Source organism: Triplophysa dalaica, chromosome 3, assembly GCF_015846415.1.
Source record: "Triplophysa dalaica isolate WHDGS20190420 chromosome 3, ASM1584641v1, whole genome shotgun sequence".
Taxonomy (NCBI): domain Eukaryota; kingdom Metazoa; phylum Chordata; class Actinopteri; order Cypriniformes; family Nemacheilidae; genus Triplophysa; species Triplophysa dalaica.
The window spans coordinates 14,622,290-14,639,387 of NC_079544.1; the positions used below are offsets into that span (position 1 = coordinate 14,622,290).

The window sequence follows — 17,098 nt, forward strand, 5'->3', positions numbered from 1 at the left end:
ACACATAACCAATGCAAGTCAATGGGTCCCACCGGGGTTTGTTTACTAACATTCTTCAAAATATCTAGTTTTGTGTTCTGCAGAAGAAAGTAAGTCACACAGGTTTGAAATGACAAGAGAGTGAGGAAACATTGACAGAATTAAAATTTTTGGGTGAACAGTCCCTTTAACTATACTTTAATAGTTCAATAAGACAACAAATGTACTGTGTTAAATTGTTTACGTATTATAATATTTAAATATATGCCCCCTTATCACTACCCCTAAACCTACCCAGAACACTTGTGCCCAATAAGTGTCAAACACGTTAAATATTTAAGGAAAAGTACAAATCTTAACTTTATACAATAATTTTAAAACAAGAAGTAGAACTTTTTAAAGTCAAACAAAACATGATGTCAGAATTGAGGAGATGTTGGAGTAAATGTAAAGTAAGTGTGTGTGCGCGCCTGTGCATGCTCTTCTCGCTGGTCGCGGTCTGCTGGTCCTGGCAGGGCCTCTTATCTCCCACTGTCACAGCATCTGCTCCATACAGCCAAACAGGCAGACAGACCGCAGAGCGAAAAGGGCTTTTGCTCTGTGCGAAAATAAGAGAATCACACAGATAGACTCATTCACCAGTGACAGCTTCTGTTGTACTGCTCATTTTGAGTTATAATGTTGACAGTCGCTAGTGGATTATAACATTGGCCCACATTTAGCTGGTTTTTCAATTCTCTGTTTCTATATTAAGGTCTAAAGCCTCCGTGTCTAGAGTCTGTATTAGTTTAACTCAGTTAGCGCAGGAAAGGGAAAAGGGATTTCAGTCTGTGTTCTCAGTAAAATGAAAATGCGTAACCCTAACCCAGACAGTAGACTGGGTAGACTGCAAGTGATTGAATTTTCCATGATGCAAGAGGTATGAATGTGATGAATTTCGTTCTTTTACGGTGAAGTGTGTCGTTTTTTTATGCAATATTGCTCCACTTATCCCAGTTTAATATGCGATATGTAAGTAAGTCTTTGTGGATTTTCCGGAAGGTCCAAACACTCTGGCTCGGCTGTGCTTAAGGAAATCTAATGAAGTCTACCTACAGAGCTATATGATAATATTCTCATTCATTTCAAAAGCAGTTGCTTGAATTGCTCATGCATCTCTGCAAACATGTGATCTGAATGTTGCCATCTTTGCCGTATGGTCACACAGCCAATCACCTGAGGCTTAAATGCCATACGACTGATCATGTTATCGAAGTTATGATGGAAAGCTAATTGTCACAACTTGACAGTGCTCTGTGTGCTCTGACAATCCTTCATAGCAACATTGACTGGACTGATAATGTTGCATCAATGATGAATGAGTGTGGAGTGCACACTAACCTGTATCCTGTGACGTGGAGGGTGGTGTCTATCCTCCGTTTTCTGAATCCTCTGCACTCACCACTCTGGGCGGCTCCACCAGGTTCTCATAGGACAACACCATCATGATCTGACCAGGACAAGCTTCCGTTATTTCTTTTACAAATGTTTCATTTATAAGCTTATGCATAATTAATTATTCTCACAATGAATAGAAGGCAGAAGCTTTTATAAATAAAAGTCACCTTTTTAAAATGAAAAAGACAACTATTTCAAGCAATTTTTAATACTTTTTATAGGTTAGATATTTGCAAAACCCAAACATTAAGGGTGACTAAATGATTAAGGGCAAAAATAAAAGCACAAAATATGGAGATACAAGGTTTCATAAGGACAGCAGCTATATTTTATTAACCAGTAATTTGGCTTTCACAGTAACGATGATTTGTGTGATGTCACAATGCATTTAATAATTGTACATTTAAATGAGCTGGCAAATGTTATGTTTTGTGATTTAACAAATCTCTCATCGTGTTGCAGAGAGAGAGTCATAATGAAATGTTTACACACCATGATGAGGGTCAGTAGAAGCATCATCATACCCAACATTACATATAGATTTCCTATTAATCCACCCGCCCACAGAGGCCCGAGGATAGTGGCGAGTCCCCCGACTGAACGCCGCACACCCTGACTTAAGCCTGTAAACACACATACACACACACACATTCATTTCAATCAGCGTGTAGTTGTAAATATTTCAATAATTATATTTTTAGGCACAAATACAGACATGAGTTTTACGTGTTTGTTTGCATGTATACTCGAGATCTAATGGATTCTCGCGTTCATTCTCAATGGACTTCCCTGTTTCTCACCTTGTGTCTTCTCAGCTGTAACCTTAGAAAAGAGAGACACCTGAGACACAGCTACAAACGGAAGTCCCAGTAACTGCAGGAACACTCCAATGATAAACTCCATCAACTCGAATGCAAAACCACCTGATCCAGAAAAACAATTACATTCATTTAAACTGCACATCAAGACAGACATTCAGATAGTTAAATAGCTAAGATAGTCAAATTCAAAGCAGTTCCAAACTAATGATGCACATCATGGAGCTGGCACCAAACTGACCAGACATATTGTGTCTGTCCATGCCCAGGTGTGTGCCAGTTTCTCTGGATGTCTGCCACAAACGCACACACACAAACCCTGTGGATTTGCCAGGAAGATGAGGCACCAGACACAAGCGCCACTGCAGATGACTAGCCCCACCGCCAGCACCACCCGGTCCTCCAGCACACGGCTCAGCCAGCGCACCAGGAAGAATCCGGCAATTACCTCGACACCACACAGGCTGTACATAACACTGTTCCCCAGCTCGCCAAAGCCAAAGTACTTCTGTGTCAGAGGGGTCACCATGGTCTGGAGACACAAGCAGGAAACCAGGAGCGATTAGATTTTGTATTTAACAAGCGTACTTAATCTAATTATTATACCTGATAAATGTTCTATATTACTTGGTGATTGGACGTATCGCTTAAAACTATACCTACCTAACGCAAAACACCCTAGCAACCACTTATCTTAGCAACCACAGCAATGATATGGCAAGAATCCAGAACACTCTAGAATTGTGGCACTGTGGCAAACGTGAACATCTATGATAATACAATATATCATAAACATGACACATTCTGCATCCAATATTAAATCTGGCCATTATATAGCTAATGAGGACTACTATCTAAACCTAACAATTAATCAACTATCAATCTAAAAACATACCATAAATGTGTTTTGAAAAAAAATGATATTTAGTTATTTAAAAAAAAATCTGTTTAGTTTTCAACTGCCTGCACAATAAGACAAACACTTTCCATTGTGTAACCTGTGCTAAACACGCCGTGTGGCTAACAATAGCAGAGTTAGTTAACAATACGTGATGGGTCACCCAATAGTATGATGATACAATATGATACAATTCAAATTGCTAATAGATAAAGTTTTTTCAGGGAATAAAAGAGCATGATGGGGCTCTTGGTGATGGCTGAGTTAAAATGAAATGCAGGACTGCTTTACCTCGAGTGCAGTCTGATTGAAGAGAGTGATGAACTGAGCAGTGAGGAGAACCACAACCTCCTCCCGGAGAAACTCTACACAGAGAGAGAGAGAGAGAGAGAGAGAGAGAGCTATAGAACTCACTGGCTTTCAAAGCTGCCAATAATGGATGGAATGTAATGGCGATATCAATCAGACGCACACACTGCAATCGCACACCAAAGATAAAATGAAGCAATCGATCATACATTTTCACAGTGGCAATCTCAGATTAACACATTCAGATTCAACACAGAAAGAATCAATCCCGAACACACATTCAAAACTGCTTTGCCAAAAAATAAAACACCCAGCACAAAACTATGACCCTGACCGTGGCTTGTGCTGAAGCTTGCAAAGGGGTCAGATGAAGCTGGAGGAGGAGATGGGCTTTCAGATGACAGTTGAGTCTCAGTCTGTTCTGGGTTGACTGAGCCATACAAGTCTATTTCTGCAGCCCCGTTTTCATCTTCAAGGCTCATGAGGAGTTCTTCGTCCTCATCTCTGACCTCTGTGAGAGGGGTGTGCTCCTCAGGGACGGAGCCCAGCGGTGGGATGTCCCAGTACAGCCCCATCACTGCAAACTGCATGAGCAGCCACATTCCACACATGAAGAGCTGGGCAAAAACACAGTACACATGTCACACGCTGGAAATAAATTTACGTGAAAATATTCGAAAAGATGCAAAGTTTCAGAAAATAAGATTCTTCTCTCTTTTAATGACATTACTACAGTATTGAGTAATAATAATCTTTCACACTATTTTAACAATGGTGTTGTCACGTGTTGCCATGTATATTAACGTGCACGACAAGGAGTAACATCAAAACAGGTTTTAATGAAGAATCCAGGAGAACAAGAGCAAGAATAATCCAAAAACAGATACGTAAACATACGCAATAACCGACAAACAAGTGGACAGAACAGGAAGAATATATTGCCAGGTGAGAAACTAAAATGAACACAGGTGAGCTAAATAACTCATCAGAGGAACACAAGAAACTAACCAAGGAAAACCACAACTAAAAGTCAATGACAGTTACAAGAGTAATTGTTTTTAATTTCAAAATTAAAATTCTGTCATAGTTTACTTAGCATGTTGCCATTTAAATTGTGTGTGATTGTTTGTACTGCAAAACACACACAAGACAAGGTGTTTTGAAAAATGTTGGTAACTAAAAACCGTTGGTCCTCATTGACTTCTATAGACACATAAAAACCAAAGCAAGTCTATGGGGACCAACAGTTTTCTGTTAGCAACATTTTTCAAAATATCATCTTTTGTGTACTGCAGAAGACAGAAAGTCACGCAAGTTTAACATAACAAGAGGGCATGTAAGTAATGTCTGATTTTTTCATTTCAAAGGTTTTAATGCCTTTTTAATGTTTTTGAAATCTACTTTAACACAGACTTACCCCAGGTGAGGTATACTTATTAACAACAAACGGGCCCAGTTTGAAATCACACAACCTCAAAAAATATGAAATTAGATTTGAAATTATAGATTTCAATAGATTTGAAATTGTAGATTTGAAATTAGAAAGTAGTTTTGAAATCTTCTTAAACACAGACTTACCCCAGGTGAGGTATACTTATTTACAACAAACGGGCCCAGTTTGAAATCACACAACCTCAAAAAAATATTAAAAGCGGGTCCTACAATTAAAAAATGCAAACATATAAAATAATTAATAAATCATGACATATTTATTAGAACGTATTGTGTGCATGGAGGATGCCTGACCAATCAAAAGTCCAGCCTGACGGCACGCCATGACAGCAGCAAAGACTTGAGCCCGTTCATCAGGGAGGGTTGTACGTGTGAGGAACCCAAAAATGGAGGAACCAGCTCCTGCTCCGATACCTGAAGGAGAGATGTAGAAGGAGGACATACTGTAGAAGTGTACACCAGACAATAAGACCAGGTCAAACTTGTCACTTACATAAAATAATGGAAATGCGAAATTATGTCAAATGAAAAGCAGTATCTTGTAAGGAGAACTTGTAATGCATAAAAATAATGATGTATAGTTTTCTATTTATTTATATCATGGTATAGTATTTGTTCCACTGCTTGTAATGTAGGCTTATTTTATCATAATAAAAAATAAATACATCTGGAAAGGATGATTTATTGTAGTAATTAGTCATCTAATGAGAATCGGTAATAGAAAAAAAGGAGAATTACAAATAAGTTAATTAGGAAAACATCCGGTTACATTATGATCATAAACAGTGTGACTGGCTGACATGATCTTTCATAAGCTTTAGTTAAGTAACTTCAAAATATTCTCACCTGCAACAAGACGACTGGACAACAGAAGCCATTTTGAATATCCCATAAAGTACATGACGTTTCCTATGAGTCAAATGTTTTTATGTGCAATTAATGATCTTGATTAACACACAGTAAAATGTACCAGCAGGTCATACTGTTGATACATTGGATAATATATTTTAAGACCGCAATATGCATCTGCTTTTATCTACTGACCAACGATTTCAAACACATTGGAGAAGAGGATGATGTTTTTTGTAGTTCTTGTCCTATCTGACCAGTGGCCAAACACTGGACCTGTCACCAGACCACTGAAGCTGAACGCAGAAAGACCTAAGCCAAGAAAATAAGGTGGTGCCTCTAACAACTGCAGATATCTCCAGATAGTGGGTAGTATGACAGCTGTGTGTGCGTGTGTGTGTGTGAGAGAGAGAGAGAGAGAGAGAGAGAGAATTTAAATGGCAGTTGTGAAAAGAAAGAAAACTAGACAATAATTCAGTCATTTACTTTTTAACAAAGATCAACGCAGTCATTATAGAAACACCAATTGAATAATTTAGAATAATTTGAAATAAATAAAAATATATAACATATTTAGTTGCATAGTAGAAACAAGAAACCAGTTAGCAAAGAAAGACACTTACCATATTCGACACCACTCAAAAGAAATATTAATCCAATTGTGACAAAGGACAGTTTTCTTTTTTGCCGGTAATCCATCGGTAGTAGACTGTATCGGTATGTTATTTTCCTAGCGTTTGCTCATTCTTCTTGCTCTTGGTCAAAGGTTCTTCATTAGTGTAATGAAAGAGATGCAGTTCTCTATTACTGACCTCTGGATGTACTCTTGATCAGAGCTCACTGTATGTCATCTTCAGCGAAAGATGCGGTCCAAGCACCGAAATGACTACAGGAAATTAAATTTGATCATTTTACAAAAACACGCCTTTGGCCCCTTTTCTTGAATCCAATTATTATCCTCATACACGGACTGTGTATTTAAAATAATTAAATTTAGCTTTCAGTAAAGCACTATTTGAGATAAACAGGCCCGGACAGTTTCAGTGCTCCTCAGATCTAGTATTACCTGTGGACTGTATACATTATTCATCGCGTTTAGGGGAAGTAGTCCTCCTGTAATTCTATTCCGTTATCTCACTTGTTTTTTTTAAGTTATACAATCATAGGCCTACTCAGTTTTTGGACATACTGTATACCTGGTAATGGCAGGTTATTTACTGTAATTTTTTGTACCGCTTTCTTATCTTTAAGATACAGATATAGGTCCATTGTATGAAATATAGTGGCATCTAGCGGTGTGGTTGTGAATTGTAACCAATGGCTCACTCCCTTTCGAAGCACTACAGTGGCTGACACAGAACTGAGATGTCGTCAGATTTTCGCTTCTTTGTCGAAGGAGATAGCAAGTTTACGAAACGTGCTCTTTAAAGCAGTTTGTCCATTTAGGGATACTGTATAAAACATCATGACGAATTCCATGGGAACCCATGGTGTATAGAACTCTAAGGTTTTAAAAAAGGTGATAAAAAAGTCTTTATACAACTCTGAACACATAGTTATGCATTTTGTATTGCATTTCCGTCCATAGATCCTCCCAAAAATTACAGGTGAGTTAAATATGTCACATTTTATTATTTTTCATATATTAAACCTTATAAACATTTTAATGCTGCAATTTAAACTTTTGCCTATCTGTTGCCATAAAATTGCTAATTAGTTTACCTAATTATCTTTACATTAGTTGAAGTCATGTAACAAAGTGATAGTTCCCTTCAAAATTGTACCGACAGATTAACTTTATAAATCACTATAAGGAACACAAATATAAAATAAATACATTTTAAAAGGCATGTTTTTTGTGTCTTGGTTTAATGATGCCAACTTATAATGATGGCTATTAATTATTCTATTTATAATATAACTTTGAGAATCATTTTCTTCTGTTTCATAGGCGTATTACCCAGTGGGCAATTGATGTTAAATAGACATCAAATTGACGTCAAACATCGGCATCAAAGAATTGGTCAAAAATGCAAATCAAATCGATGTCAAAATTTGACATCAAATTGACATCAAGTTTTGACGTTAATTTGATTAGCAATTTCTTTTACATTTTTTAACAAATTGATGTCCTATTCTAGACCAATAAATAATGAAACAACAGTACTTAATGTAAGACATGTTTTATTAAATACAATCAGCTACAATTCCAGAAATTTAAAATGTTCTTAAACCACTAATAAATATAAAATCCTCCTTGAATTACTTTTTAATTAAATATTAACATTTAAATTGATATATAAATATTAAGTGATCAGGAAAAAGCCATCACATGACAAAATTGTACATATTACAGGTTTTGATATCATATGAAAGCTCTCAAGCCCTTTCCATTTGTTAAAAACATTTACATTTACGTGTAGTTATTTAGCAGACGCTTTTATCCAAAGCGACTTACAGTGCACTTATTACAGGGACAATCCCCCTGGAGCAACGGGGAGTAAAGTGTCTTGCTCAAGGACACACTGGTGGTGGCTACTAGGATAGAACCAGCAACCTTTTGATTTACCAGTTCAGTGGTTTAACCCACTAGACCACCCACTCCATAAAAACAATTTGTAAATTAAATAAAAACAGTTTTGGAAAGGGCTTAATAGCTTTCATATGATCCTAAAACCAGTATTTTTTATTTCACCATGTGATGGGTTTTCCCAGATCATATCCCAAATGAACAAAAATAATTTTGATAAACAATTGGCTTAAGGCCTACTTATTCAGAATCTGAACACACATCAATCGCCGATTTCCCCTTTTGTCGTCCCATACCCCCACATCTATCGGGAGCAGACCGGAGATTTTTTAGCTGTATTTTTTTATTTCAGCCTCTGATAATGAAGGTTTGGACTGCTGTAGTGCACCTAAATGAAGATGAAACCACAATTAGCACACCTTTTAAGACATTAAAATATACCTAACATTTTTCGGCAACCATCACTTGTACATAGAAGTTAATGCAAGTTGCTGCTCTTAAATGTTTATTAACACTAAGATGTTCCCAGGTTTAAATAAGTATCTGTTAAATTTAGAAATGTGCACTACTTGCAAATATTTAAGAGTTGTTAAATGTTTTAAATGTGTCAGTTTACTAAGATAAGATTGTAATTTAAGCATTACATGTTTAATTTACTTAAAATGTAGCATATGTTGATAGACACTACATCCTCTAATCATACAAGAAAAGTAATGTAGTACCTATTATAACACGACATAGCCGTGTTTTCCAAAGGCCTTCTTCATTCCTGAGCCATCCATATTCATTGTTGACATCAATTTGTTTGTAAGAATTCTGAAAAAAAAGACAACCATATCAGTATTCAATGATTGTTAAGATTGTTGAACAATACAACTAAGTGACCAGAACAGCTGAGAAGTTTTCCTTTGAGCACAGTAACACAAATGGTCATTGAACCAGCTTTTGGTACCTTTAGTAGTGTGGGCTGGTCCTGCTTGACACAGTGGACCTTCTACCAGGACATTTTAGAACACTTCATCAGTGTGTATCAAATTATGAATTATAATTATGGGTATGTTTCGCTTTGTCGCATAGCATCGGTAAAGAGATTCAAATGAGGGCATTTTTATTTTATCCGAATATTAATTGCAAAACTAACATTACTCACTGACATTTCTAAATCGTTAACTCAACGTTACACGCTTAATGGATCGCACATTAACATTACCTCAGAAATCTTCACGGTACTTCTGGCGGGATATTTCAACTCACCAGATTCTAATATATCGCCAAGTCATATATTTCATCAAAACACAATCTTCTAGGTTTTCAAAGTTACCCAATATATATCGTATTTTTTATTTCATGAGATGTTTATTACTCACCTGATAAAAAGCGACAACCTTGTCCAATGCTTCGACCGCATAGCAAACACTGGCCTCTACGCAAGACGTGATGACGTACGTTTCAACGGTCAACGTAGTAAATCCTCCAAATATTTTTATAAATTTTATATTTTTACGTGTATGTATAAAATAATATGTTATACTACATTTGCATCAAATTTCACACAAAAAATAAATTAATTGTTGTAGTCCATTCACTAACTTCAGCTGCTGAGAAACCCGGAAATGTGAAATAGGCCATGGCGCCGTCTACAGGTGGTATTAAGAAATACATAAGACAGATAATAAATGGGCATTAAAACTACAGAGAATGAATGGGCATTGTAGGCCCAACATTTTTCATAATAAAATTAATGATTAATTAATGATTATTAATAAAAATTAAGGAAAAATAAAAATTTATAAAAAATTTATAAGAGTTTTTTGACTAAAATGAACATGAAGTTGTAATACTGTAAAAATGGTACATACATTATAAGGTATTACAATTTTATGAGTATTTTCAATTACAGCAATGTTTTTCTAATTTTACAGTAATATAATATCACTATAAATAACAAAAATAAGGATACATAATACTTTATGTGGGGTTACAGCAAAAATGCTGCTTTTGTTTTTAATATTTTAAATTGTAATTACATCTGAATGTATTATTGGCAAATCAGTATATTTTCTTGTAAAATTTAACAATCACTGTTTCCTTTTATTTCAGCATGAGTATTTACATACTTTTAAAAAAAGTGTTTTTTACCACAGAAGTTACAGCAGTCCACTTTCATGTACAAATCCAAGAACTGCTTCAAAAGATGTGACAAATAGATGCATTTTGAGGGGCCAGTTAGAAGAAAAATGCTATTTCAACTGGATTTACATTGATGTCAATATGATGTCAATACAACATCAAATGAATGCCTATAATGCAACGTTGATTTGACGTCATTTCAATGTCAAACATATTGGGCTATACTTACATTAACCAATTTCAGTATGGGATAAACCTCATATTTTCACCTCATTAAAAACCTTGAAGAATTTAATGTATGATTTGAATTTGAAATGATGTGGTGCACCATCTTGATCAAATCTTGTCTGAAATTTGACGTCAAATTGACATCGAGGTGCCCGCTGGGTACTCTAACAGCAGATCTCTCTCTTACACACACTTTATACAAGTACTTTCACTACTTGTCATCTAAAAGAGGATAAGCTCCACCTGCTGAGTCCTGGTTCCTCTCGTTTTTTCACCTTACTGCCCCCTTTTCTCATCTCTAGGAGACAGTTGCCTTTGGCTTGCTCACAGGGTGTATTTAGGCAATCTTCATTATATAGTTGATTTTGAGGATAAGGAGGCTAGTTTGTTATTCTCAAATGCTATTAATTATTTTTGACCTACACGTAGGCCTACATACATTTCATTTTATGCTAATTCCAAATTCACTTTCAGATGAACTTAAATAGTCAGTTTATCATCATGAAAATATCTTCCAATTAATCTGTTTAAGCAACTGCCTCTCCATTATCAGTAGGTTACCCACAGAGGCGACCAGGTGTGCAGCGTTGTCCAGACAAATTGTATTTTGCTTTATACCAATATTTCATACATAATTAATGTTATTTTGAATAAAAAACCAATGAATTATTTAAACACTGTGGTATAAAGCTAAAGTTTTTGTGAGCTTTGCCATTGCATCCAGTGAATCATTTTCAGAATCTAGTTTTCTAACTAGCCTACACCGTTATCAAGCTATAATGTCCATGTTGTACAGAAGAACACATATTTTGAGGTAAGATATCATTTAAAACTTAAAGCTCATCTTAAATTGTATGTCAAGTAGACTCTGTGGCAAAGTAAGATATCAGGTTTGCTCAGAGCAGGGTTGGTTTTATATAAGAGAAAAACTATTGCTTAAAAACTGTTGTTTTTTAATCAGTGTCACATAAAGAAATCCCACCTGTATTTAAAACGTTGAAAGTGATCTCAATAATAATGAGAAACCAGCAGGTGAGTCTAACATCCCATAGGACATAATTATGGCCATGCCTGGTTGTAGTTGTTCCTATAGAAACTCTCTGTGACATCCACGTTCAAAACAAGGGGAAGATATTACCATTGTCTCATCTGGGTATGAACAAAACAATCCTTTAAGTGCACTCTACATGTCTGTTGGCAATGCAATTGGTGTTTCTGACCTTGTCAAAATGGGATCTATCTGTGTTGAGTTGATTTAGTATTGTAACCCAGTTAAGAATTACTTAGTGAGATAGAGATGCTGCTGAATCAGGCCCCTCGGGGGTCCTTCAGTGTTCCTGTTAACATCACCCTGCAGGGCGCCCGAAAACGTCACAAGCGGTATGTACGGAGATCAGGTTCTGTTTTATTAAAAAAACTAAGGATGTGTTTTACATAGTCTGTTATTAGCTACGTGCATTTTGCATTAAATGATTCAAAATCTAACCATAAAATTCTAACCTTGAATCTTGATTACATGTTATTGAAAAGTTCTTTCATTAGCTAGCATATAGTATCTTTCTGTTGCATGTATGGTAGCAAATTAATACCTGAAAGCAGGATTTTAGACAAAAATCACACTTTTTATTTTTGCAATAATGTTATAATAATAATAATATAATAATAATAATTTTTGCACAATAACATTGTGCAGACCTACCATGAACTGAGGTGACTGATATAGCAATATATGATTCAGTAGAAGCCACAAGTCAGCGTGATGTCCACTTCAGTTTTAAAATATACGTTTAATTGCTGAATTTACAATACAGAACTACAGTACCATACCCATACTGCTGAAAAGCCATTTTCCAATGATAAAGGTTGCTGCTTAAATGTACAAAAAAGCTTGGCCACCAACCTCCTTAACAATGTGTACATTTGAATATATTTTACTATTTTACTAAACATGCCTGGGTTGTACGTGAACTTTTTTGCACATAACCGGTGTTACAGAGGTTTAAAGTTTTGTAGCCCATGCCAAACCCGTTGTAGCACAAGTATACGTCTCTTATCATCTTAAAAGAAACACAAGTGCAGGTCATCACATGAATAGACAGGTAAAAGGACATTATCGTTATACAAATGGATAAATTAGGGCCATATCATTTTTTTCCCCTAATTAGTTTTTTCCTTTTTCTGAGTTCTGGATTTTCAATGCTTTACTATACAGAAGTTGATACATTTGTCCATAAAATACTGTAGTATAGAAGGTTTCAAAGTGATCACATAAACAAATGTTGCCGCACATGTGTGCGTGTCTGACCCCCAGTTAACATCCGGCACACATTCGCAAATAATAGAGTGCCTCTAAATTATTTCTGATAGCAATCAAAAGAAATTGAGAAGAACCGTTACTTGGCTCAACCGCTAGACATTCAACAAAATGTTTATTTAATAAAATGAACATACAACAAAATCCAACAAATCGTTAATTTAATACAATTATTATACAGTATAAAAGTAATCTAAATGAATATTAACGTACATTTAATAAAATATAAATAGTAATATTATTAGACAGATAATAATACACAGACCGGATGTTAACTGGGGGTCAGGTGTGCACGCATCCGATGAAAGGGCCTATACGTTAGTATTTACTACATTAAACTGAAGTATAATTCTTGTGTACCAAATATATTTGAACCAGTAAAAATTTAAGTATACTAGAGTGTTTACTACAATTTACTACAAGTTAATTATTTTATCATCTGGTTCAAATTAAGCAGACTTTTATTTTGGCGGGTGGTCCAAAGACGCTTGTATTTCAGTGTGTTTGACAGTACAAGCACGTTTAATACACTAAGAACAACTGTGCAGATGAAGTTCAGGTGGTCATGTCCTCGTGTAGTAAGATCAATTAAAATTAGTGGTGGGCCGTTAACGCAGTGAGACTCTTATCGCGCGATAAAAAAAATGCCGCCGTTAATCTATTCTCAAAGTTGGGTTGGGAGCTGGGACTATACTACGCAAGCTATGATGACTTTCACCTTGATATTTTAGCGCGGATGTATACCAGCTTAACTGCACTGTACAGGGCGAGAACGAGATTTTTCAACTCAGAAGCCGCCTCATCATCTCATAACCAGGGCTTCATTCGCGTCCTTAGCGCCGCCTCATCATCTCATAACCAGGGCTTCATTCGCGCGATTCGCGCAGCAAGTAGGTCTATTGGCTCTTTGCATTAAAACATAAATCACTCGCGCTTGACACGCCATTCGCGTTTGGTCTGAACACAACATAACGTTACTGTGAAATTACCGCATCAAACGTGACGTGCTAACATGGATGCAGCTATGAAGCCGCCGGGTTTGCTTCAGGGAATATAAATTTTTAAGAAGCTTCCCAATAGAAACATCGACAAGACTAAGGTTGTTTGCACCTTGTGCAATGCGGAATTGGTTTAAAATAAAACACTCTCTCAACAGGTAGTGGTCTAGCTTTAGTTGAAACCAGTAAAATTGTATTGAGATCTAATGTATTATGGCTCCTGTATGAAATATTGCTCGTTGCTCCCTCACTCTTTGTAAGTCGCTTTGGATAAAAGCGTCTGCTAAATGACTAAATGTAAATGTACTGTAGGAGCTCTTCCAGTCTCAAGTACCACCTAAACGCAAATCATCCCTTAGCTAATGCGGAAGTAAACACAAGTTCATTTTATTGAACATAATTTAATTTTCATCACCAATTATCATAGTAGAACAGCTTTCTCAAGCAGTTTGTGATGCATTTTGGAAACAGGAGATGAGCCCCTGGTCTAATGCGCCACCTGGCTTGAGAAACCCGTTCTCAAAGACTTACTTTTAGTCATTATTTGGGTAGCACACATATTCTGAATGCCTTCGGCAGAATTCAAATGAGCCATTTTAATCTAGATTAATCTAGATTAATCTTGGAATTAATCTAGATTAATCTAGATTAAAAAAAAAAATCTATGCCCACCACTAATTAAAATCCATGAGTGTCATGCTTGTAACATGTTAAATTGTGCAACTCATTCACTCGTACACGCAGAACAAGCAGAGGACATATTTAAAGGCAGGATAGGTAATCCTTTATATTATTTATGTCAATGTTATTATAATTATATATCGTCTGTGAAAGGATAGGACCAAAAAATGTTCGCACAATCAAAAAGTTCTGGCCGAACGCTGTGACGTAGGCGTATTTTGTATACCACTGCGCAGACTTTTCACGCAGACATCATACGTCATCAGCGTGCTAATGTCCACTGTGACAATGTAGGGAGAATGCCGGATAATCAGCAACAATCAAGATTTGCTGAGGAACCAACATCAAGTTAATCTAAAAAACAAAAGTCAGTTTTTGAAAATTCAGTGACGAAAAACGTCTGGGTCATGAAAGAGGAAAAACTTGTTTCAGCTTTTAGACGATGGAAATGGATTTAGTTTGTATTTCGTTACGTGGATTTACAAAATACATACATGTGTTTCGAGGAGGCGTGGCTTTGAACTGCGAATCGCATAGAGGGTGGGATTATAATTTCAGTGCTAGCAGGCTAACTTTATCACATTTCCAAATCAACCACCCCAACTTTAAATAGTAGAATTCCGCTTTCATGATTCCTTCCATGTTTTCCCACATCACAAAGATAATAAGGCTCTATTTCAATGGACTCGATGCAACCCGAAAACAAGTTTTAATAGCAAAGCCAAAAACTACATAAACACAAAAATAAATAGTGAGTGCTGGATTAGTTAACCCCACTCGAACAAGCAGAAATACAAACGCACTTCACACAAACAGTGGCTCTGTCTAATGCACCTGCAAATCTGTATCGCACGCGTGCTACACTATTAAATTTAGTCTTAGCACTGACCAATTTTTTCGTAGCAGCCTTTCTGTACAGCCCTGCATAGAATATTGTTTTACACTTGAAAGCTGACTGAGTTTTCATGTATTGTACTGCTTCGGTTATGTCTTTCATAACCTGATGTCACCAGTGTATTTCTTAAAACTTCTAGAGCTAATGGAAAGTTCTGTTCGTTTAGAGATGTCATCCATCAGCAAAACCAGCTGCAGGAAAACTGGAGGAAAGAAAGAGAAATGAAGGGAAATGAGAAAGCCAGAACTCAAGTTCCCGAGTCCAGCAGTGTGGGAGAAGATCGAGCCATCCTACTTGGTTTTACCATGATGATCTTCTCCATCCTCATGTACTTTCTGGTGGGAATCGCAATGGTGAAACCATGTCTTAACAGGTTGGCTTTAGGTTTTCCGGAAACCCTATAGTGCCCTATAGTATGTTGAGTTTATATAAAAATTCTAAAGATTTTCAACATTTTTACTTTAATTCTTTATTGCTTTCTATCGTATTACTTTGGTTTTTATAGCATTGATTGGACCGACTCCAACTGCACATTGATCCAGGCTGATTTTCTGACTGAAGTGATGGACTGCCGTGGCATTATAAGCTTTAAATGTCTGCACGTTCTGGTCACCGTCACGGATCTTGAAAAAACAGTTCAACTTCACTATAATGAAGAGGCTATGAAATTCAACCCAAAGGTACAAAGGATTGTTTATACTACTATATACTATTAGACTATCATATGACACTTTAAAGAAAAAGAAGATTGTTGAAAAAATAGTTCAACAAAAATAAATATAACTTATTACTTAAATGATGCATTCGATGATAAAAACAGTAAACATATTTACTTTAGATGAGCAAATTATGTTCTAATTTCTCATGCCTTCCTTTCTCTCAGTGTTTCTACACACCAAAATGCCATAAAAACAAAACGGAACAAGAGACTGAGGCTAATAGCATCCAAAGTACGTTGTTAAGTTATCAGGGGGAAAGCATAAAATGCTATCTCAGTGTTAAATTCCCGGATGTCGCCCTCTTGAGGAGCAAATACTCAGTGCAAATGGCCTTGTATTACCTGTTGTGGCCCAGCCTCATGTTTTTTACTGGTATTCTCTTAGTGGGGCTGGTAAAGTTCAACCAATGCCTGGCTCACCTCTGTACTGAGATAAGTCGAGATGAGATACTTGGTAAACAGAGTAAACTCAGAGAGGGTGGGATCTACAGGATGTTAAGGTGCAAGCCTGGAGGCATCAAGGAGCGGAATGACTCTAGTTAGCTAGTCCACTGCCTAAAAACTTTAAAAAGTTGCCTTATCTTGTAACTGTGCAGTTGTTTATAATTCTCAGGATTAACCACATACAAAATGAGCTACCTAAAAGTGGTTATATGTTTTGGGTTATTTTCTGTAAGCTTTATAAAATAAATAAACAGACTCTGTTTACTTTCTTATAAACATTTCTGGTTTTATCCTGCATGATACATTATTACATGTTGTTCCAATGAAAACCGGTTCTCTGGCCATTGAATTATGTTTCCCAAAAGCTAATTTGGATTGTTTAAGGATTATGTTGTTGCCGGTAATGCACCTTTTCTTG

The 17,098-nt window shown here is 36.2% G+C and overlaps 2 protein-coding genes and 1 long non-coding RNA gene across 3 annotated transcripts; 1 reads left to right on the forward strand and 2 right to left on the reverse strand.

The window, feature by feature from the left end:
• Nucleotides 1–302: 302 nt before the first annotated feature.
• On the reverse strand, nucleotides 303–6,441 carry mfsd8l2 (major facilitator superfamily domain containing 8-like 2). The gene is made up of 12 exons (XM_056744315.1): nucleotides 6,366–6,441; nucleotides 5,938–6,123; nucleotides 5,740–5,802; nucleotides 5,188–5,307; nucleotides 5,020–5,099; nucleotides 3,776–4,058; nucleotides 3,424–3,497; nucleotides 2,553–2,766; nucleotides 2,217–2,339; nucleotides 1,909–2,039; nucleotides 1,360–1,468; nucleotides 303–577 (listed from the first exon to the last, which is right to left on the reverse strand). The coding sequence occupies exons 1-11, from the start codon at nucleotides 6,439–6,441 to the stop codon at nucleotides 1,388–1,390; spliced, it is 1,431 nt and encodes a 476-aa protein (XP_056600293.1). The 3' UTR covers nucleotides 303–577; nucleotides 1,360–1,387.
• A 1,468-nt stretch (nucleotides 6,442–7,909) lies between these two features.
• Nucleotides 7,910–10,015, reverse strand: LOC130417896 (uncharacterized). The gene is made up of 3 exons (XR_008906232.1): nucleotides 9,640–10,015; nucleotides 8,995–9,088; nucleotides 7,910–8,660 (listed from the first exon to the last, which is right to left on the reverse strand). It is a non-coding gene; the product is annotated as an uncharacterized LOC130417896 (long non-coding RNA).
• A 1,355-nt stretch (nucleotides 10,016–11,370) lies between these two features.
• On the forward strand, nucleotides 11,371–16,779 carry kcnmb3 (potassium calcium-activated channel subfamily M regulatory beta subunit 3). The gene is made up of 4 exons (XM_056742458.1): nucleotides 11,371–11,444; nucleotides 15,685–15,891; nucleotides 16,024–16,198; nucleotides 16,402–16,779. Exons 1-4 carry the CDS (start codon nucleotides 11,410–11,412, stop codon nucleotides 16,777–16,779), a joined length of 795 nt encoding a protein of 264 aa, XP_056598436.1. The 5' UTR covers nucleotides 11,371–11,409.
• The last annotated feature ends 319 nt before the right edge of the window (nucleotides 16,780–17,098 follow it).

Excerpts from the sequence above, each read along its gene's own strand:
- mfsd8l2 (XM_056744315.1), bottom strand. The coding sequence starts at position 6,441 with ATGGATTACCGGCAAAAAAGAAAACTGTCCTTTGTCACAATTGGATTA. Across the intron at positions 5,803-5,937 it reads CAATGTGTTTGAAATCGTTG|GAAACGTCATGTACTTTATG; the intron begins GTCAGTAGATAA and ends TTTGACTCATAG. Across the intron at positions 2,340-2,552 it reads CTTCCTGGCAAATCCACAGG|GTGGTTTTGCATTCGAGTTG; the intron begins GTTTGTGTGTGT and ends TTTCTGGATCAG.
- kcnmb3 (XM_056742458.1), top strand. The coding sequence starts at position 11,410 with ATGTCCATGTTGTACAGAAGAACACATATTTTGAG. Across the intron at positions 11,445-15,684 it reads AGAAGAACACATATTTTGAG|AGATGTCATCCATCAGCAAA; the intron begins GTAAGATATCAT and ends CTGTTCGTTTAG. Across the intron at positions 15,892-16,023 it reads GTGAAACCATGTCTTAACAG|CATTGATTGGACCGACTCCA; the intron begins GTTGGCTTTAGG and ends TGGTTTTTATAG.